This window comes from Chiloscyllium punctatum, chromosome 36, assembly GCF_047496795.1.
Source record: "Chiloscyllium punctatum isolate Juve2018m chromosome 36, sChiPun1.3, whole genome shotgun sequence".
Taxonomy (NCBI): Eukaryota; Metazoa; Chordata; class Chondrichthyes; order Orectolobiformes; family Hemiscylliidae; genus Chiloscyllium; species Chiloscyllium punctatum.
Window position 1 is genome coordinate 45,672,995 of NC_092774.1, and position 25,133 is coordinate 45,698,127.

At 50.3% G+C, this 25,133-nt stretch overlaps 2 protein-coding genes across 2 annotated transcripts in view; one reads left to right on the plus strand and one right to left on the minus strand.

Annotated features, from left to right (window-relative positions):
• LOC140461021 (uncharacterized) overlaps window positions 1-25,133 on the plus strand; it is a 52,459-nt gene that overhangs the window by 11,916 nt on the left and 15,410 nt on the right. The window lies entirely within an intron of this gene.
• On the minus strand, window positions 394-24,231 carry LOC140461023 (uncharacterized). Its single transcript, XM_072555811.1, has 5 exons — window positions 24,119-24,231; window positions 18,909-18,998; window positions 11,130-12,091; window positions 8,348-9,808; window positions 394-2,421 (listed from the first exon to the last, which is right to left on the minus strand). The coding sequence occupies exons 4-5, from the start codon at window positions 9,697-9,699 to the stop codon at window positions 1,818-1,820; spliced, it is 1,956 nt and encodes a 651-aa protein (XP_072411912.1). The 5' UTR covers window positions 9,700-9,808; window positions 11,130-12,091; window positions 18,909-18,998; window positions 24,119-24,231; the 3' UTR covers window positions 394-1,817.

The window sequence follows — 25,133 nt, forward strand, 5'->3', positions numbered from 1 at the left end:
CGTTTTCTCGGAAGGGAATCTTTTACGAATCCCTCCCTGGGCCTGGACACTGTTCATGTGAGAAATGATCGTCTCAGTTCATCACGGGATGTTCTGTGTATTTTATGTAGTTGTCCTGTTTTCCTCCTGTCACAAGGCTGTCGCACCGTGTTGTCATTTATTTCCCATGTATCTGTGCATGAGCTTTCACCAACAGTTTCATTGTTAGAAATCTTACAGCTCCAGGAAACCATGATTTGGAGATGCCGGTGTTGGACTGGGGTGTACAAAGTTAAAAATCACACACCACCAGGTTATAGTCCAACAGGTTTAATTGGAAGCACACTAGCTTTCGGAGCGTCGCTCCTTCATCAGGAGGTAGTGAGCTCTCCACTATCACCTGATGAAGGAGCGACGCTCCGAAAGCTAGTGCTTCCAAGTAAACCTGTTGGACTATAACCTGGTGTTGTGTGATTTTTAACTTTGAGGAAACCAGACAACGTAAGAGCTAAGAGCACGAGTAGTCAATTCGCTGCCTTAAGCCTGCTCCTCCATTTAATATGATCATCGTGGATTCAACTCCACTTTCCTGCCTGCCCTCTGTCACCCTTCAACCCAATACTAAATTAAAAACCTGTCTATCCCCCTCTTAAATACACAAAATATCCCAGCATTCACCACACTCTGGAAGAGTGAATTCCACAGATTCTTGACCTTGTTTAGGGAAGTAATTTCTCATCTCGGTTTTACATCTGCAACCCCTTACCTTAAAACTACCAGCTCTCAATCTAGATAGCCACACATGAGGAAGCATCCTGTCTGTCGACAGCTACTTTGTCAATCTGCTTGAGCATCTTATATACATCAGTTTGATCTCCTTTCATTCTCCCAAACTACGAGAGCCCTAAAGGGCGATACAGTGGATAGCACTGCTGCCTCACAGCGCCAGAGTCCCAGGTTTGATTCCAGCCTTGGGCGACTGTCTGTGTGGCGTTTGCACATTCTCCTTGTATCTGTGTGGGTTTCCTCCCACTGCGCAAAGATGTGCAGGTCATGGTGACTCGGCCATGCTAAATTGCCCAAGGTGTTAGGTGCATTAGTCAGAGGGGAATAAAAAGAGTCTGGTCGGGTTACTCTTCGGAGGGTCGGTGTGGACTGGTTGGGCCGAAGGGCTTGTTTCCACACTGTCGGGAATCTAATCTCATCTAAACTGCTCGATCTCACTTCACAAGACAAATTCCTCATGCCTAGAATCAGTCAACCTCCTCTGAACTGCCTCTAATTCAACTGGATCTCTCCTCAGGCAAGGACATCAAAATTGTGCCTGAGGCAACTCCTGGAGTTAAAACTTCTGGAGATGAACTTTCATATGCCTCGATCCTGGCATCGTTACTATACTATATCCTATTTATTTCTCTTCAAATTAAATGTGGACACTCATGATGTTAGTAATATAATACTCATACAGGAGTGGGGAAGTTCAACCACAGTCAGAGTTGAAGGAGAGAATCTGGAACTTAGATATGTTGGAAGGGAGAGAAGCAGCAGAGCCAGGTGATAAGGCTGTCTCAGTCCGAGTGACAAGCTTCATTAGCTTTGTAGGTGGGAATGGGCGAGATAGGTGAGAAGGAGAGCCCTTCTAAAGGAACTAACTTGTTTTAGAGATATTAAAATGACCCACGTGGTATGGTTAACAAAAAGAAACGATTGGAGTTGATTGTTATCCAGAATATTAACACCTATAACTGGGCTGGAAATGATTGACATCAACAGAAATAGACACCAATGACCTTGGTTCAGTCCTGGGTGTAATTAACAGCAAAATCCAATCACTGTATTTACTTGTGAGTTCGCTTGTGTCTGAGCAGGTGGGATGACTGAGTGAATCCCTTCCCACACTCGGAGCAAGTGAACGGTCTCTCCCCGGTGTGAACTCGCTGGTGTACAGAGAGTTGAGATGATTGTCTGAATGCGAACCCACAGTGAGAGCACTTGAAAGGTCTCTCGTCAGTGTGAATACGCTGGTGGGACGTCAGTTCCCGAGAACTTTTGTAGCACTTCTCACACTCCTGGCATCGGAATGCTCTCTCGTCACTGTGAACCTGTCGGTGTGTCAGGAGGTGGGACGACCGAGTGAATCCCTTCCCACAATCAGCACAAGTGAATGGCCTTTCCCCAGTGTGGGTGCGCTGGTGGACGCTAAATTCAGACGATCGCTTGAACCGAGTCCCACAGTGAGAGCATCTGAACGGCCTCTCCTCAGTGTGAACAAGTTGATGGGACATCAGGTCCCCAGGACTCTTGCAGCACTTCCCACAGTCCGGACATTTGAAAGGCCTCTCGTTAGTGTGAACACGCTGGTGATTCAGTAGGTTGGAGGAATTGTTGAACCCCTTCCCGCACTCAGAGCAGGTGAACGGTCTCTCCCCGGTATGAATGCGCCGATGCCGTTCCAGTTCGGATGGGGATCGGAATCCCTTCCCACAGTCTCCACATTCCCACCGTTTATCCCCGGTGTGGCACCGCCTGTGCCGTGACAGGTCACAAGATCGGCTGAAATGGCGCTCGCACACAGAACACGTGTATGGTTTCTCCATACCGAGAATGCTCCTTTGTCCTTCCACGTTCAGAGTCCGAACGATATCGGATCCCGACGTCATGCAGTTTTCACTTGCCCGACTGAAAATCTTCCCTTTCAAACAACCTATTTAATAGAGTTGATTCAGGAAAAAGGGGGAAGTGAGAAAGCCCACAAAAACAAAGGCAGTTTGCGAAACTGAGCTGAATGAATCTGGCGACGCGAGGGGCTGACAAAGGGGGGGAAAAGTGACGACAGAAATTGTCGATTGGTCACAAACACCCAGCTGTTTCCTGAAAGTTCATCTCAGTATTGGGAACACTGAAGCCACTGCTTTGAATCCCTGCCACTCCATCACCACCAACCCGATCCCAATCCCTGCCAACTGACCAGGCTGTTCACAAACAAGATAAAACGTATCATCCCAAGAGGAGCTTTGAACCACACATTCCCATCATCACCAAGACCCCTATTTCCACCTCAGTAACATTACCCAACACCACCCCAGTCTCAACTCATCTGCTGCTGAAACTCTCGTCCATTCCTTTATTATGTCCTGATTTAACCATCCCAGTACATTCCCGGCCACCCTCCCATTTTCAAACTCCCTGAAATCTTGAGGTCACCCAAGACTCTGTTGCCTGTGTGCTTACTCCCACTAAGTGTTGGTCATTCATGTGTGCTCACTGACCGACACATTCTCCTGGCTAAGCAGCGCCAAACATTTCATATCCTTATCCTGATATTCAAATCCCTTGATGGCCTCTCCCTACTTCTATATTCTCCTCAGGCTTCACAAGTCTCCAAGGTAGATCCGGTCTCATGGGTATTCCTGACCTTAATTGCTCCACATTCTTTCAGTTTTGTAAATCCTGAGGTTCTGGAATGTCTTCCCTAATCCCGCCCACCTCACATGCTCCTCTAAGGTAATCCTTCAAACCGACCTTTCTCAACCTTCTGAGACTCCTTCCCAAATAGCTCCTTCTGTGTATGGTTCTGAAATGTTGTTTTACGGACATTTCCATAAAAATGCGAACATTTTTAAAAGAATACAGGTTGCAAATACAAAAATGTGTCGTGCTGCTCCTTCATCATTGATGGGTGAATAACCTGTAACTCCTTACCTTGCTGTGGGAGGACCGTCATCATATGGACTGCAGTAATTCAAGAAGGCCAAACATCATCATCTCCATTGGCAATGGGAGATTGGCAAATATTGGCTCATTTCTGTGGAGAGAGAGAAAGAAACAGAGTTGATGTTTCAGGATGTGCAAAATGAAATTATCAGAACATAAAAAGTGGAGAATTTGATGGTTAATATAAGCTCAGAAGTGGATCATAGGGCAGGAAAAACAATTTCTGTGAGAAGATAAAGCTGTCAATTCAATATCACAATAGTCAGGGATGGTCAGCTGTGAAACCTCTTTAAGACATGAGTTCGACAAAGTAAAAGCTAAACATCAAAGCTGACTGAAATCGTTCTTACTGACACAGGGACGTTAGACAATGGCAGCGAGGTAATCAAGGAGCGCAGAGGTGAAACCGAGCAATGGATGGACATGGATTCTGATCCATAATACTGCAACCACAACAGTCTCAGAGCCATGAACCTCTCACAGGTAACAGAGAACAACAGAAGAGCTCAAAATTGCAAGACATGCTAAAATCCCAAGAATAACATTTCACAATATATCCATACAAGATTAAATTAAAAATATCTCTGTAGAAACTCTTCTACTAACAACATCCCATTACATTTGAAGAATAACATATCCTTATCAACCTGATCCCCATCTCAGATTTGATCTTGTTTGATGATTTCACAGTGGAAATTGCTGGCTCTGACTGGATTGCAAAGTCCTCAAAAATACAGTAACTTCACCCCATTTACTACAAAGCAGCGCTTATTAGCTCCCTCTGTGTTTAATATCTTGGTCCTGTCATAAAATCAGAGCAAAAATACAGCAGCGGGTCGAAATCTGAAATTATAAGACCAAACGCTGTAAGGATTCAGCAGTTCAGGGATTTTCTGTGGAGAGAGAAAAGGAGTTAACATTTTAGGCTGTGCAGAATGAATTACAGGAAACAAAAACGGTGCAGCATTTGATGGACAGTGTAAGCTCAGAAGCAGAAGTGAAGTTGGACAATAATCCAAAAAACAATTCCAGGCGGTGAAAGATAAGCAGGGAAAATAAAACTGGTCAGTTTGCCACATGTAATCAATTGTCAGAATTTCATTTTTACATAAATCAGCAGAATACTAAACACAGGTAAAATACTCTAGAGGGCGACCCCCACATCTGTGGAATCGTTTTCTGCGGTTTCAGTTGTCTGCCCTTTACCACGGCCCAAACATATTATCGGGAACGTTCCAGCACCAGGGACTAGGAGGCTGCCGGGAAGGTATGCTTCTCATTTAAGTAAATGGGTTCACTCCTATCAGCGGTTTCGGGCTTTCATGGTAGGTCCTGGAACATAACCGTCGTGGGTAAAGGGGGACGACTGTAATTATTAGAGCCATAGGAGGTTAGACATTGGCAAAGAGGTGATTGGTGAGATAGAGCAGTGGATGGGCATGGATTCAGATCCACAGTAAAGGAGCTACATCAGTCCCAGGGACATACAAACCCTTTATCAGATAACAGAACACAGCACTGAAAGATGGAAATTGTCATTGCAAGCTAAAAAAAAATTATATTGCTTTCCACTTTAAAATCCACTGAAAGAAACCAAAAGCTACCAGGAACACTGGAGTCAGAGACAAGTCTCAGTTGAGGAAGTCCCTGGGGAGGGAGGTGATGTCACCACGCACTCGTCCCTGCATGATGACATCACAGACAGGAACACACAGCATTGGAATCTGTCCAGACCAGAGATCAGCCACACATTGTGAAGGATGGGAGGGTGCCCGAGAGTGATGGAGCAGGGGAGGTCGACCAGAATGGGTTGAGGAATGAGGAATTTTAGTTGCAAAATATGGATAGAGGTATTGTGGTAGAGGTATTTCAGAGAGGTGTTCCATTTATGTTAGATTCAGAAAACATGGATAAAGAAATTATATTCTCATTAGGCCATTGTAAAAGGATCACAGGGAACAGTCAGACTTACTAATTCGGGCAAAACCTCCAGGTAGGATTTAGAGTCATAACATAATACAGCATGGAAACAGGCCCTTTGGCCCAAACTGCTCCATGCTGCCCACTCAGCTAGTTCCAACTGCCTACATTTGGTCCATATCCCCCTAAACCCTTGCCATCCGTGTAGCTATCTGACTATTTTTTTTTAATGTTGCTACTGAACCTCCCTTAACCACTTTCTCAGCCCATTCCATACACGCACCATTGTCAGTATGAAGACGTTGTCCCTCAGGTCCTTCTTAAGTCTTTCCCCTCTCACCTAAACCTATGCCTTCTAGTTTTCAATTCCCCATCTCTGGGAAAGAGATTATATGCATTCATCCAATCTATGCTCCTCATGATTTTATACACCTCAATAAGGTCACCCTTCATCCTCCTACGTTCCAAGAAAAAGAGTCCTATCCTGGCCAACCTCTCCCTAAAGGTCAGGCCTATTAGTCCTGACAACATCCTCATAAATCTTCTTTGCACTCTTTCCAGTTTAACTATGCCTTTCCTATAACAGGGTGACCAAAACTGGACACAATACTCCAAGTGCAGCCTCACCAACGACTGACACAACTGCAACATAACGTCCCAAGTCCTATACTCAATGTCTCCACCGATGAAGGCCGGCATGTTAAATGCTTTCTTCACCGCCCTGTTTACCTGTGACACCACTCTTAAAGAACTATATACTTGTACCATTAGGTCCCTCTGTTCCACAACATTCTTCATGACCTTATCATTGACTGTGTAATCTTACCTTGGTTTGACTTTCCAAAGTGCAGCACCTCACACTTATCTGTATGTATTGAATTGTATTTGCATCCCACCCCCCAAACTCCTCAGCCCCCTTCCCTATCTGATCACGATCTCTTCGTAATTTCTGATAACTTTCCTATCAATGATACTTACTACTTTTATATCATCCGCAAACTTACTAATCATGCCTTGTATATTCACATCCAGATCATTTATGTGAATAACAAATAATAAAAGCAAAAATATTATACAGTAAGTGGTAATGACATGGATCTCAATGCTTACATTCAGAGGCCAATAATATTGACGTACTGATGAATCAAAGGACACTGTCAGACTTTGATGTGGTGTCTGGTTTCAGTTTCTTGACTGTGAATCATCTTCCAATATCTGTAAAATAATTTACAAAACACATCAATGTCAGCCCAGGGAGATGGCAGATATTGCTAGTTACACATTGTGGCCACCGTCCCTCAATTTGAGGATGACATCAACTCAGGGTTGGGAGTTTATGCTCAGGGTCTTCACGTGACTCTGCAGGTCACTTGTGTCAGGATGTCCAAGAGGTAATGGACTATGGGGAGCAGACTTTGCTTTCTTCTGTGCCACAGCTCTGCCTCATCAACAAGACACTGGTTGTGAAAGGTTAATGCAGCTCGATGGACAAGTTGTCTCCATCCCCAACAATGGGCAGCAAGCTCCGCCCATTCATTCCGCACATTGCCCCTCACCCTACAAAGATGGCGGACACCCGTGGCCCAGTGACCCTAACAAAGATGGCGGACACCCGTGGCCCAGTGACCCTAACAAAGATGGCGGACACCCGTGGCCCAGTGACCCTAACTAAGATGGCGGCCGTTCCCTGGGGCCTGTCACTGCGAGCAAGCCGCGACACGACACATCGTCCATTTTGTTGCCGACGTGGGGGAGGATCCTATTCAGGCTTTGAGGCTGAACATAAAGTACGTTCGAAGCCTCTCCCACGCGTCCACTATTCGTTTCGTCGCTCCCTCCGATTCTCACCGTTTGTTGAGGTCTGAGATACAACGGACTGACCATCGACGGCCGGGACGGGGGAAAATGGAAAGATAGCAACTACGCATGCGCTTTACGAATCGGGTCGATCGGCGGCACTACGCATGTCTTAAAATCACCATGGAAACGGCGTCTGATTGACGGCAGGTCCGGACCAATCTGTACCAGGGGGCGGAGCTGGAGGACCGAACTGGAGAGGCTGGTCCTCCAAACAATGGGAAGAGATCCTCATTGAGAATGTGATTCCAGCTGAACTCCAGGAGAAAACTGGGCCTTTGGGGGGTTTGTGGATTTGGACCCTGTGCGATTACAGCAAACATTTCAATGTTCATTACTGACATGGATTTACTCAGGACACAATAGCAATTACCTTAGGGATTCACAAAGTGCAGTGGGAAAGGACATTGGTTGACAGGCTTTGGGTGCTGGGGTGGGTTGAGTGATCAGCCCAGAGGCCACACAGTGAGATGGGGTGAAGACAGAGATAACTATGGGGGCAGTCTCAAAAAGGAGTAAGCTTTGAGAGGGAGTTTGTCCCGGTGGGCCAGCGGAAAAGACGGAAGCAACTGTTTGGATTGCCTCAATCTTGGTGACAAAGAAGCTTTTATTACTTCATTCCTCTTGCTAAGAATGAGAATGGAGGAGGGACAGCACTTCAAAAAGGAACCAACGTTTATCAAAGGTATTAAAAGTGATTTAACACAGCAAGAATTTAAAGCTAAGTTACTTTATTTGACCTTTATCCACAATATTAACCCCTTTTAATGCTGTGGGGGTTCACTAACATTAACAATATATGGACCCAAGACACACAACACAGGCTTGGATGTGATTAACAGCAAAATCCAATGACTGAAGTTAGTTATGAATTTTCTGATGTTTCTGCAGGGCAGATGATCGAGTGAATCCCTTCCCACAATCCGAGCAGGTGAAGGGCCTCTCCCCAGTGTGAACCCGCTGGTGTCTCAACAGACTGCATAATTGAGTGAATGTCATACCACACTCAGAGCAAGTGTAAGGCCTTTCCCCAGTGTGAACCCGCCGGTGAATCACCAGCGTAGACGACCGACTGAATCCCTTCCCACACTCAGTGCAGATGAATGGCTTCTCGCCAGTGTGAATACTCCGATGTTTCGTCAGGCTGGCTAATTCAGTGAAGCCCCTCCCACACTCAGAGCACATGAACGGCCTCTCCCCGGTGTGAATCCGCTGGTGTATCACCAGCGTCGATGAGGAAGTGAAATCCTTCCCACACTCTGCACAGGTGAACGGCCTCTCCCCAGTGTGAACTCGCTGGTGTACCGTAAGGTCAGATGATCGTTTAAACCCAGTCCCACAGTGAGAGCACCTGAATGGTCTCTCGTCCGTGTGAACAAGCTGGTGGGACATCAGTTCCCCAGAACTTTTATAGCACTTCCCACAGTCTGGGCACTGAAATGGTCTCTCATCAGTGTGAAGCCGCTGGTGTATCAACAGCTTGGATGACTGGGCGAATCCCTTCCCACACAACGAGCAGATGAAGGGTCTCTCCCCGGTGTGAAGTCTTTGGTGTGCCAGCAGGGTGGACGACTGAGCGAATCTCTTCCCACAGTCAGAGCAGGTGAACGGTCTCTCCCCAGTGTGAACCCGCTGGTGTCTCAGTAGGTGGGAGGACTGGGCAAATCCCTTCCCACACTGGGAGCAGGTGAATGGCTTCTGGCCAGTGTGTACTCGCTGGTGCCTCAGCAAGTGGGAGGTGCGCGTGAATCCCTTGCCACACTCTGAGCAGCTGAATGGCCTCTCCCCCGTGTGAACTAACTCGTGAGCGGTGAGGTCAGATGATGATTTGAAGCCAGCCCCACAGTGAGAACACCCAAATGGTCTCTCATTGGTGTGAACGCTTTGGTGGAAAATCAGGTCCCAAGAACTAGTGAAGCACTTGCTGCAGACTGGACACTTAAGTGGTCCCTCGTCAGTGTGAGTGCATTGGTGTGTCTGCAAGGTGGAAGAGGAAGTGAATCCCTTTCCACACTTTGAACAGATCAACAGCCCCTCTCCAACGTGACTGCGCCGATGTGTTTCCAACTCCGACTGGGATCGGAATCCAATCTCACAATCCCTACACTGCTTCTCCCCACTGTAACTGCATTTATGTTCAAACAGGTCAGACGATCGACTGAAGCCTTGGTCACACACGGAACACATGTACAGTTTCTCTTCATTGTCAACAGTACTCTTGTCCTCCATGTTCCAAATCCATCGAGGTCCAGATTACGATAAACTGGGCAACTTCAGCAGCTCCAGAGGGACGTTCACTTTTTGTTTTCCCAATTGCTAATTCTATCCTTTTTACACCCTGTGAAACCAGATTTAAAACAAAAAAAAAACAGGGAGCATGAGACAATCTTAAAAAAAAAAGAGGCAGGATTTGAAACTGCAGCTGAACAAATATGGCAACTTGCAAGGCCAGCTCTGGAAAATATAAAAGTGATCACAACAGCTCCTGGATTGTCATAAAAGCCCAACCAGTTCACCAACTGTCTTTCAGGGAAGGGAATTGGTCACTTGGACTGCACTGACAAAAGATGATTGGGAAGAGAATGAGTGAGAGAGGCAGATTTTATCTCAGCTGTAACGTGATGACAACATTGTTTGATTCTCCCAAGCCCTCCACCTCCACTACCTGTAAATTCTATCACCTCCCAGTCACACTCCATCCTGACTTGTCTGACATCCAAGTCTGGGTGAACACAATTCCATCAATTTAAATTTGAGAAGATTGAAGCCAATACCTTCAGTTCCTGCTACAAACTCCACTCCCTCACCACCGACTCACTCACTCTCTCCCTCTCCCCCCCTGGCAACTGTCTGATGTGTCACCTCAAACTGTTCACAAGCACAGTGAAATATCTCAGCCCAAGATGAGCTTCCACCCACATCTCAAATTTCATCAAGACCAGCTATTTCTACCTCGGTAACAGTGCTCAACTCCAGCTGATTGATGCTGAAACTGTCGTTCCTCCTTTAGTTACCTCAAGATTTGACTGTCCTAAAACACTCCTGGTCAGCTTCCCACAGGAAACCTCCCTGCAATCTCAAGGCCATTCAAAGCTCCGCTGTCCACACGCTGACTCGCACCAATCACCCCCCTGTGCTCACTGACCTAAAGAGGCTCCAGCTTACGAATCAGCAAAATACTTAACTTCTCATCCCTGTCTTTCAAATTCCTACCCATCTCTAATTGTCCTCCAGCCTCTCAAACTTCCCTGTCCCTAAACTCAACACACAAATCATGGTTTCTCTTTCCTCCTGAATATAACAGATTTGAATTGTCCCACCAATGGGCGCCGTACCTTCGATTACTGGGGCAGGCTGGGCTGCTCTGGAAGTTGCCTCCTGAAACACTCTGTCTCTCAACCTCCCTTGAAACCCCTTCTTTTTCCTCAGCTTTTTACCCTGGTCCTCATAGCCCCATTTGTGGCACCGTGTCAGCCGTTGCTTCATAACGTTGTTGTGGAACACCTTTAAAATATTCTATTATGTAAAAGGCGCCACCCAAGTAGGAAATAGTTGTTGCTAACTCAGATACATCACTGAATAGCCTGTCGCTGTTTAGCTAACAGAATCATGGGAGCACCTTCACACGGACCCAACAGCTCAAGGAAATAAAATGTTACCTTTTCCACAGGCCACTGTGGATTGGCAATGTCCGCTGGTCTCTTTGAAATTTCAGAATCGTAGAATCCCCATGATAAAAACAAAAGAACAAAGAAAAATGACAGCACAGGAGCAGACGCCTCGGCCCTCCAAGCCTGCGCCAATCCAGATCTTGTATCTAACCCTGTCACCTTTCTCTTAAGGATCTGTATCCCTCTGCTCTCTGCCCATTCATGTATCTGTCTAGGTACATCTTAAATGACGCTATCATGCCCACCTCTACCATCTCTGCTGGCAACACTTTCCAGGCATCCAACACCTTCTATGTTAAGAACTTTTCACGCATATCTCCCTTAATTCCCCCCCCCCCCCCCCCTCACCTTAAACTCGTGACGCCTCTTAATTGGGTCCCCCACTCTGGGGGTGGGGGTGGGGGAAGCTTCTTGCTATCCACCCTGTCTATACCTCTCACAACTCTGTAGACCTCAATCAGATCCCCTCTCTCAACCTCCCTCTAATGAAAATAATCCTAGTCTACTCAACCCCTCTTCATAGCTAGTGCCCTCCATGCCAGGCAACGTCCTGATGAACATCCTCTGCACTCTCTCCAATGCCTCCACATCTTTTTGGTAATGTGGCGACCAGAACCGTATGCAGTATGGAAGCATGCTATTCAGTCCGAACCCAACAGACTCTCCAAAGACCATGCATCCCAGATTCCCCCACCCTATCCTTGCAACCCTGCAATGCCCATGGCTACACTACCTCGCCTGCACATCCATGGACACTATGGGGCAAATCATCATGACGAACGCAGCTAACCTGTCCATCTTTGGACTGTGGGAGGAAACCCACACAGACAGGGAGAATGTGCTAACTCCACACCGACAGTCGCATGAGGATGGAATCAAATCCGGGTCCCTGGCGCTGTGAAACACCAGTGCTAACCATGGAGCCAGTGTGCCGTCTCCCATCTGTGAAACTGAATTTCACAATGTGCAGAATGAATTTTTTGGGAACAAAAATGGGGCAGAAAGTGGCTAATGTGAGCCGAAAACTGAAAGGGAAATGGACACTAGGAAAACCAAATCCTGACCGTGAAAGTACCTTCCTGTGGGAAGGTAAAGCTGGTAAGTCAACAGCACATATTCAGGGGGACAGTCAGTGGTAGGAAGTTGGGCAAAGTAATAGTTAAATATCAAGCCTGTCTAAAACTTTTAATTATTGACCAAGGAAGTTACATACTGGCAGAGAAGTGATCAAGGAGGGCAGAAGTAGAGTCGCAGGTACTTAGGATAGTGAAGAAGGCATTTGGTATGTTTTTCTTTATTGGTAAGAGTATTGATTACAGGAATTGGGAGGTCATGTTGTGTTTGTACAGGGCATTGGTTAGGCCACTGTTGGAATATTGTGTGCAATTCTGATCTCTTTCCTATTGGACGGATGTTTTAAAACTTGAAAGGGCTCAGAAAAGGATGTTGCCAGGGTTAGAGGATTTGAGCCAAAGGGAGAGGCTGAATAGGCTGGGACTGTTTTCCCTGGAGCGTCGAAGGCTCAGGGGTGACCTTATAGAGGTTTATAAAATCAAGATAAATACACAAGGTCTTTTCCCTGGGGTGGGAAAATCTAGAACTAGAGGGCATAGGTTTGGGGTCAGAGGGGAAAGATATTAAAGAGACCGAAGGGGCAACTTTTGCATGCAGAGGGCGGTGTGTACATGGAATCAGCTGCCAGAGGAAGTAGTGGAGGCTGGTGCAACTGCAGCATTTGAAAGGCAGCTGGATGGGGACATGAAGCGGAAGGGTTTTCGAGAGAGAAGGGCCAAGTGCTGGCAAGTGGAACTAGATTGGGTTGGGACATCTGGTCAGCATGGCCGACTTGGACTGACGTCTCTGTGACTCTATAACTGAAACACAGCAATGGCTGGACATGGGGGAGATCGACAGTAAAGCAGCCACACCAGCAGCAAAGCCTTGGAAATACTTATAACAGCAAGATTCGCTTCACAGTATGGAGTCTGAACATCATCTCTTGACATTCAACACCAGCACTCTCAACTTGCCGGCAGTTACCTTTGACCAGAAATGGAACAAGCCATACAAATAAGTGGGTCGAGGAGCAGGTCAGATGCTAGAAATCCGACAGCGAGACGGTCAGTGACTCCCTGAAGTCTGTCCACATCTCCAAGGCACAAGCCAGAGGTGTAATGGGAGTACTCCCCACTTGCCTGGAAGAGTGGAGCTTCAACAACCCTCAATAAGCTTGACATTATGCAGGACAAAGCAGCACGCTTGTCTGGCATCACATCCACAGACATCTCCTTACTTCACCACCAGCACTCTGTAGCAAGTGTGTTGCATCTACAAATAAGCACCGCAGAAATTCACCTCGGCTTCTTGGACAGCACCTCTGAAACCCATCTCTCAGTCCTGATAGGTCTTCAAAGACATCAGCTATAAATTCACAGCTACTTCCATCTTGAAGGTCAAAAGCAGCAGACACATGGGAGCATAAACACCCGCAAGATGCCCTCAGCGCCTGACAAGAGATGGGCGATAACTTGACCTCCTCCTGGGAAATAATTCAGGCCAAGTGACTCTGGTGTTAGCCCAGCACTTTTGGACCAGCGACCACAATTCTATTAGTTTCAAAATTGCTTTGGAAGAGATAGGCCTGGCCCACAAGTTCGAAGTTGAAACTAGGCCAACTTTGATGGTGCTAGACAGGAACGTTCAAAAGTTAATCGATGGAGGTTGTTTATAGGTAAAGGTCCGGCAAGTGAGAGGCTTTCAAAAGCAAGAAAACAAGAGTTCAGGATCAGCATGTTCCTGTTAGTGTGAAGGGCAAGACTGCCAGGAGGAGGGCACATGGGATGACAATAGATGTTGAGGCTCTGATCAAGAAAAAGGAGGCCTACGTCAGGATAGAGAGCTGGGGTCAAGGGAATCCCTTGAGGAGGTAGGGAAGTATAGGGAGTATGCTTACGGACAAAAATCAGGAAGGCAAAATAAAAGGGGGAATGAAATAGTTTTGGCAGATCAGGTTAGGGAGAATCCAAAGAGATTCTGCTAAGTACATTAACAGCAAAAGAGTAACAAGGGAGGGAATAGGGACCCTTAAGGATCAGCAAGGCTGTCTATATGTGGAACCACAGGAGATGGGGAAACGATCCTAAACAAACATTTCAAATCAATATTCAACACGGAACCTTAAGAACCAGGGAAAATAAATAGAGATGTCTTGAAAAGGGTCCGGATTACAGAAGAGGTGGTGCTGGACGTCTTAACGTGCAGAATGGTGGATTAATCCCTGGGACCTCATCAAGAGTATTCCACGACATTGTCGAAAGCTAGGGAAGAGATTGTCGTGTCCCAAGCATAAATAATTGTATCGTTGACAGCCACGGGTGAGGTGCCAGAAGATTGGAGGGTGGCCAATGTTGTACCATTAAATAAGAAAAGTTGCAAGGAAAACCAGGGAACTACAGACCAATGAGCCTGACATCAGTAGTGTGTAAGTCATTGGAGGGGATTCTGAGAGACAGGATTTACATGCATTCAGAAAGGCAAGGGACTGATTAGGGATAGTCAGCATAGCTTTGTACGTGGAAAAGCACACCTCGTAAACTTGACTGAGTTTGAGATGAGGGCAGACGTGTTTTCTTAGATTAGATTACTTACATTGTGGAAACAAGCCCTTCGGCCCAACAAGTCCACACCGACCCGCTGAAGCGCTACCCACCCAGACCCATTCCCCCTACATTTACTCCTGCACCTAACACTAGGGGCAATTTATCAAGGCCAATTCACCTCACCTACACATGTGGGAGGAAACCGGAGCACCCGGAGGAAACCCACGCAGACACGGGGAGAATGTGCAAACTCCACACAGTCAGTCGCCTGAGGCAGGAATTGAACCCGGGTCTCTGGCGCTGTGCGGCAGCAGTGCTAACCACTGTGCCACCGTGCTGCCCACTGTTATCATAAAATTATGCAGATTCCCTGGCTTCTGGTGTTGTGTTAAACCACCCTGCCTGTACTGACATCAGCAAGGCCTTCAGCAAACTTCCACATAGTGAACTGGCTAGTAAAGTTAGATCGCATAGGATCCAAGGGGAGATAGCCAAATGGATTCAAAATCGGCTCGATGGCAGGAGGTAGAGGATTGTTGGTCAGGGTCGAGGTCTGTGACCAGCGGATAAGTGCTGGACCCACTGCTGTTTGTCATTTATATGAACAATTTGGATGAGAATATAGGAGGCATGGTTAGTGCGTTTGCAGACAACATAAACTGGTGGTGGAGCGGACAGTGAAGATGGTTATCTAAGAGTACAATGGGATCTTGATGAACTGGGACAGTGAGTCAAGGAATGGCGGATGGAGTTTCATGTCGACAAATGGAAGGTTTGTTAAGACAAACAGGGCAGGACTTGCGTAGTTAATATGAGGGCCATGGAGTGTGTTGTCAAACAGGGACCTAGGGGTGCAGCTACATAGTTCCTTTAAAGTGGCATCACAGCTAGGCAGGGTGAAGGCGGTGCCTGGCACACTTGACTTCACTGGTCAGAGCACAGAGTACGGAAATTGGGACATCGTGTTACAGCTATACAAGATATTGTTACGGCCATGTCTGGAATACTGTGCACAACTCTGATATAGGAAAGCCGCAAAAAAAGATGTACAGCCATGGGACTGTGACTGCCAGGTGTGCATTATAAGGAGAGGCGAGATAGACTGGGACACTTTTCCTTAGAGCTTTGGAGGCTGAGGGGCGATCTACAGAGGTTTATAAAATCATGACGGGGGGGGGGTGCATACATAAGGTCTTTTCCCCAAGGGAGGGATGTCCAAAATAGAGGCAGTTGGTTTAAGAGGGCGAGGGGGAAGACTGGACAAGGACCTGAGGGACAACCCTTCCTGAAGGTGGTGCATATATGGAATGAGTTGCCAGAGGAAGCGGAAGCGGTGGCTACAATTATAACATTCAAAAGACATTTGGACAGGTACATGGGCTGAGTCAGAGGTCCACAACATGGAAACAGGCCCTTCAGTCCAACTCGTACATGCCGACCAGATATCCTAACCTGATCTAGTCCTATTTGCCAGACTTGGCCCATATCCCTCTAAACCCTTCCTATTCATACATCCATTCAGGTAACTTAAATGCTGGAATTGTACCAGCCTCCACCACTTCCTCTGGCAGTTCATTCAATACACGCACCACCCTCTGTGTGAAAAAGTTGCCCCTTATGTCCCTTTTAAAATCTTTCCACTCGCACCCTAAACCTACGCCCTCTAGGTCTGGACTACCCTAGCCCAGGGAAAAGACCTTGTCGGTTTACCCTATCCATGCACCCTTATGATATTATAAACCTCTACAAGGTCACCCCTCAGCCTTCAGGAAAAACAGCCCCAGCCTATTCAGCCTCTCCCTATAGCTCAAATCCTGGCAATATCCATGTAAATCTTTTCTGAACCCTTTCGAATTTCACAATATCTTTCCAATAGGAAGGAGACCAGAATTGCATGCAATCCTCCAAAATGGGATAGGAACGGTTTAGAGGGATATGAGCCATATGGACCGAGTTCAGTCTAGGGAAACCTGGTCAGCATAGACGGGTTGGGGCAAAGGGTCTGTTTCCATACTGTGTGTGACTCTACGACACCCGCATCCTCTGAGTGACGCAAGACAATCAGAAAAACGTTATGGTGCAGGAGGTGGCTCTTCAGCCAACGATAGCTGCTCCAAATTTTTAACACAAATACTTACTCATCTTTCACCTCAGTCAGTCAGAGAAAAGCCTCAGCTGAAGGAATCCCGAGAGCTCAAAAACACACAAGGGAACACAGAGCATCTGTGTCTCTGCACACCAGTGATCAACACACATTGTCAAAGATGGGGAGGATCCCCAAGAAGATGCAGAGGAGATTTACGAGAATGGTTCGAGGGATGAGGAACGAGAGTTGCAAAGTTTGGGGAATTTTTCATATTTTGTCCACGGTAAGGGGACGTCATTGGCTAAAGTGACATTTAATGCTCGCCCATAATTTCCTTCTCAAAATTCTTTGGGTGGTAGGCACATCCGTTTTGCCGGCAGCAAGTGACTTCCAGGATTTTGGCCGTGACGGTGACGGAACAGCAGTGATACAGGCGAGTCAAGACTGTGGGGGGCTCGGAGGGAAACTTGCAGATGGCGATTCTCTCACGCTGCCTTTGTTGTTCTCAGTAGTAGAGGTCATAGGTTTGGAGACAGGGCGAGTTACTGCAGTGCATTCTTGTATATGGTACACCTTGCTGCATCAGTGGAAGAAAAGAAAGAAAAATTCGAATGCACTGCTTGACCCTGGATGGTGCTGGGTTTCTAAAACCCTCTGTTGGGAGCTGCACCAATTCAGTTAAACAGAGGGTATCTCATTCACACTTCTGAGCTGTGCTTTGTAGAAACTGGGGAGTCAGGAGGTTGGAGAAACAGATTTCCTCCTTGCAGCAAATGATATCAAGAGGAGATTTGATAGAAGTGCTATCGAAAAAGAGTTAAATAAGGTAGAAAAAGTTTTCCTACTAGCTGATGGTAAAAGGATTATGGGACAGATTATTGAAGGAGATTTGAAGAGGACACCGTAAGTGGACGCTGAAGAAGGCTTTCTAAGATGGGGCGGCATGGTGGCTCAGTGGTTAGCACTGCTGTCTCAGAGCGCCAGGGTCCCAGGTTCGATTCCAACCTCGGGTGACTGTCTGTGTGGAGTTTGCACATTCTCCCTGTGTCTGCGTGGGTTTCCTCCGGATGCTCCGGTTTCCTCGCACAGTCCAAAGATGTGCAGGTCAGGGTGAATTGGCCATGCTAAATTGCCCGTAGTGTTAGGTGCATTAGTGAGAGGGAAATGGGTCTGGGTGGGTTACTCTTCGGAGGGTCGGTGTGGACTTGTTGGACTGAAGGGCCTGTTTCCACACTGGAGGGAATCTAATGTAATCTAATCTAAGTTTTTACCCATTGATCAATGGGTTGAAAAATGGCAGATGGGTGTTTCATCTGGATAAATGCAAAGTATTGCATTTTGGTACAACAAATAAGGGGAGGCCTTATACAATTAATGGCAGGACATTGGGTAGTGTTATGGAACAGAGGGACATGGGAGTGCAGGTGTATAATTCTTTGAAGTTTGCATCACATGTAGACAGGGTGGTTAAAAAGGTGTTTGACATGCTTGCCTTTATTGCTCAGTCCTTTGAGCTGGGAAGTCACACTCGAGTTTGTACAGGATATTGGTGAGGCCTCTCCTGGAATACTGTGTCCAGTTCCGGTCACCCAGTTATCGGAAGGATATTAACACAAGGGAGAATGTTTAGAAGAGATTTATCAGGATGTTGCCGGGTATGGAAGGTTTGAGTTATTAAGAAAAGTCTGATAGGCTAGGACTTTTTTTTCACTGGAGCACTGGATTTTGATAGGAGTTTGTAAAATAATAAAGGTGTAGAGTTAATGGTAGTTGTCTTTTCGCTAGAATGGGGGATTTCAAGACCAGGGGACACAGTTTTAAGGGGAGAAAAGAGAACCTTTTTTTGTTTTACACACTGGGTGGTTCAGTTGTGATGGATGCAGGTACATTTACAAGATCTAAAGACATTTGGATAGATAGATGAATAGGAAAGGTTTGGAGGGATATGGGCCAGGAGCAGACAGATGGGACTAATTTAATTTGGGATAATGTGCGGCATAGTCTGGTTGGACCTGAAGGATCTGTTTCTGTGCTGTATGACTATGAGGCAAGAAGAAATTTTATGCCGTGAGTGGTAATTACCTGGAAACGGATAGTTAGAGCAATGAACAGTTGAATCCGTCACGTGACGTTTGATTTCAGATTCCTGCTTGCAAATCCTTTTGTAACATCCTGTAAAAGTAGAATACAAAAGCAATCACAGGCAGTAGGTCAAGGATAGAAAATCAAAAGTGCTAAACGTTATTTGTGGTTTCATAAAACAAGAGGTGTGGATGGTGAAAATCAAAAAAAAACAAGCACAAGTTTCTGCAGAAACTCAGCAGGTACATCAGCATATTTTCTCTCCACAGATGCTGCCATACTGCTCAGGCTGTCCATACATTTGTCTCTGCCACTTGGCCTGAGTTTGCGGTTTCTCAATTCTCCGAACCTAACCACCCGTCAAAGGAGTTTCCAAAATACGTCACTGTCAGTTCAGGATAGAAATGAATTGTATTCCCTCCTCCTAGCCAGCATTACCACACATGCTCATCCAACTCAGTGTACTATTGCCACCTTTGCCCCATATCCTTTAGCCTCTTTTCTATGACAGAATTCCACAGGATCACTCACTGCATGAAGAAATTTCTCATCTCAATCTCATGTAGCCTACAAGAATGGTTAGTCTGCGACTCTCGGATTTGCAAGGCCCATGCAATTTGACAGAATTGTTACAGTGCAGAAAATGGTCGTTGGGCCAAAGATGTTTTTATCTTATCGTTTGGTATGCTTTCCTTTACTGGTCAGTGTATTGAGTATTGGAGTTGGGAGGTCACGTTGCGACTCTCCAGGACATTGGTTAAGCCACTTTTGGAATATTGCATGTAATTCTGGTCTCCTTCCTATTGGAAAGATGTTGTGAAACTTGAAAGGGTTCAGTAAAGACTTACAAGGATGTTGCCAGGGCTGAAGGATTTGAGCTACAGGGAGAGGTTGAATAGGCTGAGGTTGTTTTCCCTGGAGCGTCGGAGGCTGAGGGGTGACCTTATAGAGGTTATAAAACCATGAGGGGCATGGATAGGATAAACAGACAAAGTCTTTTCCCTGAGGTGGGGGGAGTCCAGAAATAGAGGGCATAGGTTTAGAGTGAAAGGGGAAAGATATAAAAGAGACCTAAGGGGCAATTCTTTTCACGCAGAGGGTGGTACGTGTATGGAATTAGCTGCCAATGGAAGTGGTGGAGGTTAGTACAATTTAAAAGGCATCTGGATGGGTCTATGAATAGCAAGGATTTGGAGGGATATGGGCCGGGCGCTGGCAGGTGGGATTAGATTGGGTTGGGATATCTGGTCAGCATGGACAGGTTGGACAGAAGGGTCTGTTTCCGTGCCGTACATGTCAACGACTCCATTTCGTCATGACAATCTGACATCTTTTCCCAATGTCACTGCACAGCATTTACATCCAAATAATTATCCAATGTGCTCTTGAATACTTCAACTGAACCTGCCTTCACCACGTTTCCAGGCAATACATTCCACAACCTTCACAAGTACTGTGTGAAAATGTTCTCTCTCACAACCCCCCCGTGAATCTTTTGCACATCACATTCATTTTTCTTTTCCAAAATGGCAAAAAACTTCTTCCCATCGATAGTTGCCATCGCCTGTTCAGGATTTTGAAAAAACTCAGATCTCCTCTCAGTCCCCTTCACTCCAGAGAGGTCAGGTCCTACTTCTTCAATCTATCCTAACAACTAAAGTTTCTCATTGCTGGAATCACCCTTGCGAATTATGTCGACATCCAAAACAAAGAAATCACAGCTTCCTGAGCAGCAACCTCCTCCAAGTCAATCCAAATAATATCTTTAACAAACATGGCAGCTGTGAATGTGCACAAACGATGTGCCACTCCTTCCTGACACTCTGCTCCTTCCCACCTACCCCTTCCCTCTCTGCCCTCCACTCCCTTCTTGCCCCACCTCCATCTTTGCCCTCCCCACAATTCTTCTCACACCACCCATTCCCTCCCAATGTCCCGTCCGATCCCATTCCCCACAATGTCGCACACCCCCCCCACAATAACCCCCAATGTTGTAGCTGCCCCATCCCCCCCAACCTCGCACCCCCACCCCGTCGCCCCCCCATCCCACCACTCCCCCAACATCGCATCGTCTCATCGCAGCCCCCTACCCCCCACACACCATATCCCCCAAATCCCCCACATCACAGCCCCCAACCCCCCACACACTCACCATATCACCCCCCAAATCCCCCACATCGCAGCACCCCAACCCCCCCCCCACACACCATATCCCCCCCCAAACCCCCCACATCGCAGCACCCCAACCCCCCCCACATCGCAGCACCCCAACCCCCCAACACCATATCCCCCCCACATCGCAGCACCCCAACCCTCCCCCACACCATACCCGCCCCCAAACCCCCCACACCACAGCACCCCAACCCTCCCCCACACCATACCCCCCCCCCCCCCAAACCCCCCACATCACGGCACCCCAACCCCCCCCCCCACATCACGGCACCCCAACCCCAACCCCCCCCCCCCCCCCCACATCACGGGCACCCCAACCCCCCCCCCCAACATCAAGGCACCCCAAACCCCCCCCCCCCATCACGGGCACCCCAACCCCCCCCCCCCCCCCATCACGGGCACCCCAACCCCCCCCCCATCACGGGCACCCCAAACCCCCCCCCCCCCCCCCATCACGGGCACCCCAACCCCCCCCATCACGGGCACCCCAACCCCCCCCCCCCTCCCCCGACATCACGGGCACCCCAACCCCCCCCCCCCCAACATCACGGCACCCCAAACCCCCCCCCCCATCACGGGCACCCCAAACCCCCCCCCCCATCACGGGCACCCCAACCCCCCCCATCACGGGCACCCCAACCCCCCCCCCCCCCGACATCACGGGCACCCCAACCCCCCCCCCCCCCCACATCACGGCACCCCAAACCCCCCCCCCCCACATCACGGCACCCCAACCCCCCCCCCCCCCCCCCCCACATCACGGCACCCCAACCCCCCCCCCCCACATCACGGCACCCCAACCCGCCCCCCCCCCCCAAACATCACAGCACCCCAACCCCCCCCCAACATCACGGCACCCCAACCCCCCCCCCCCCCCATCACGGCACCCCAACCCCCCCCCCCAACATCACGGCACCCAAACCCCACCCCCCCATCACGGGCACCCCAACCCCCCCCCCCCCCCCCATCACGGGCACCCCAACCCCCCCCATCACGGGCACCCCAAACCCCCCCCCCCCCATCACGGGCACCCCAACCCCCCCCCCCCCATCACGGGCACCCCAACCCCCCCCCCCCCACATCACGGCACCCCAAACCCCCCCCCACATCACGGCACCCCAACCCCCCCCCCCCACATCACAGCACCCCAACCCCAACCCCCCCCCCCCCCCAAACATCACGGCACCCCAACCCCCCCCCCCCCATCACGGGCACCCCAACCCCCCCCCCCCCCCCCCCCCCATCACGGGCACCCCAACCCCCCCCCATATCCCCACCCCAAACCCCCATCGCAGCACCCCAACCCCCCCCCCAATCACGGGCACCCCAACACCCCCCCCCCCCCCCCATCACGGGCACCTCAACCCCCCCCCCCCCCATCACGGGCACCCCAACCCCCCCCCCCATCACGGGCACCCCCAACCCCCCCCCCCCCCCCCCCATCACGGGCACCCCAACACCCCCGCCCATCACGGGCACCCCCGCCCATCACGGGCACCCCAACCCCAACCACCCCCCCCCCCCATCATCACGGGCACCCCAACCCCCCCCCCCCCCCCCATCACGGGCACCCCAACACCCCCCCCCCCCATCACGGGCACCCCAACACCCCCCCCCCCCCCCCCCATCACGGGCACCCCAACACCCCCCCCCCCCCCCCCATCACGGGCACCCCAACACCCCCCCCCCCCCATCACGGGCACCCCAACACCCCCCCCCCCCCCATCACGGGCACCCCAACACCCCCCCCCCCCCCCCATCACGGGCACCCCAACACCCCCCCCCCCATCACGGGCACCCCAACACCCCCGCCCATCACGGGCACCCCCGCCCATCACGGGCACCCCAACCCCAACCACCCCCCCCCCCATCATCACGGGCACCCCAACCCCAACCACCCCCCCCCCCATCATCACGGGCACCCCAACCCCCCCCCCCCCCATCACGGGCACCCCAACACCCCCCCCCCCCCCCCATCACGGGCACCCCAACACCCCCCCCCCCCCCCCCATCACGGGCACCCCAACACCCCCCCCCCCATCACGGGCACCCCAACACCCCCGCCCATCACGGGCACCCCCGCCCATCACGGGCACCCCAACCCCAACCACCCCCCCCCCATCATCACGGGCACCCCAACCCCCCCCCCCCCCCCCCATCACGGGCACCCCAACACCCCCCCCCCCCCCCCATCACGGGCACCCCAACACCCCCCCCCCCATCACGGGCACCCCAACACCCCCCCCCCCCCCATCACGGGCACCCCAACACCCCCCCCCCCCCCATCACGGGCACCCCAACACCCCCCCCCCCCCATCACGGGCACCCCAACACCCCCCCCCCCCCCCCCATCACGGGCACCCCAACACCCCCCCCCCCATCACGGGCACCCCAACACCCCCGCCCATCACGGGCACCCCCGCCCATCACGGGCACCCCAACCCCAACCACCCCCCCCCCCCATCATCACGGGCACCCCAACCCCCCCCCCCCCCCCCCCCCATCACGGGCACCCCAACACCCCCCCCCCCCCCCATCACGGGCACCCCAACACCCCCCCCCCCCCCCCCCCATCACGGGCACCCCAACACCCCCCCCCCCCCCCCATCACGGGCACCCCAACACCCCCCCCCCCCCCCCATCACGGGCACCCCAACACCCCCCCCCCCAACACCCCCCCCCCCCCCCCCCCCCCCCCCATCACGGGCACCCCAACACCCCCCCCCCCCCCCCCCCATCACGGGCACCCCAACACCCACCCCCCCCCCCCCCCATCACGGGCACCCCAACCCCCCCCCAAACCCCCATCGCAGCACCCCAACCCCCCCCCCCACACACACACACACACAACATATCCCCCACCAAATTCTACCCCAAGGCCTGAAACCCGGGATGAAGCCGGCGCGGCCGGGTTCCTGTTTGATGGACACAGTGGTCCGGGTTGTTGAGCTCGGACCGGGACCGATCCCCGATCCCCGATCCCCGATCCCCGATCCCCGATCCCCGGCCCCGGCCCCGGCCCCGGCCCCAAAACTGACCTCCAGCTCCTCTCCGGCGGCTCGAGGAAAATGGCGGCCTGCGCGTGCGCCTGACAAACCGTCGGCCGCCTCAGGGACGCACCGCGCATGCTCTCGCCAGCGGCGAATGATCGACCGTCCGGTCAGGCCAGTCGGCAGTAGGGGGCGGGGCTGGAGGACCGTAGGGACCGGTCCTCCAACCAATCGGAGTGAAGTTGGGGGGGGCGGATCTACCGTGCTCGACGTCTGGCCGTTTGCCAGAACTAACGCGACTGTAAAAGTGCCATAATCATGGAGAGAGGAAACGAAAAGACGCTCGGTTTGGCTGGAAGATTTCACAAACATCCGGTGTACTTTCCCATGTCTGAATTGGAAATGACCAGTGCCGTGTTTGAGGCAAAGAGAAAGAAAAACGGGCTGCGGGCCTCAGGTGGTGACAGGCCCGTTTTCCGCCGCCATATTTGTTAGGGGCGAGATTCGGCGACGCACGGCCGCCGGGCGCCATCTTTGTCGGGGGCGAGTTGCTGCAGGGTGAATGCTCGCTCAGCTTGCTTCCTTTTCAGCCTTTGGTGGTGGGTAAGTGATTCTGAAAGATAGGATTTACTTGCATTTGGAGAGGCAAGTAGTGGGTGGTCAGCATGGATTTGTGCAAGGGGGATCGTGTCTCACAAACTTGAATGTGTTTTTTTGGGAAAGTTAATTTGGAAGCCCCCAGCTCTCAGGGTGCTGCTCCTTCATCAGGTAATCCGTGGGGCAGAATCATAAATACAGAATTTATAGCAAAACATTACAGTGTCATGCAATTAAAACGATACATTGAACAAACCTAGATTGCTGTTAAGTCTGTCATCTTTTAGACTGGGTTGCAGGTTTCGGTTCATGAACATCATACATTATATTTTTGCTCAAAAAGCAAGCACACAACCTGCAGACAGTCAATCCAAATATCATTTTTATCCATTCCTACTTTGGAAATAGAACCTGTATGACTCAAGGTTGTGATACAGCCAGCCTCTAAACTCACACCTTTAACAGA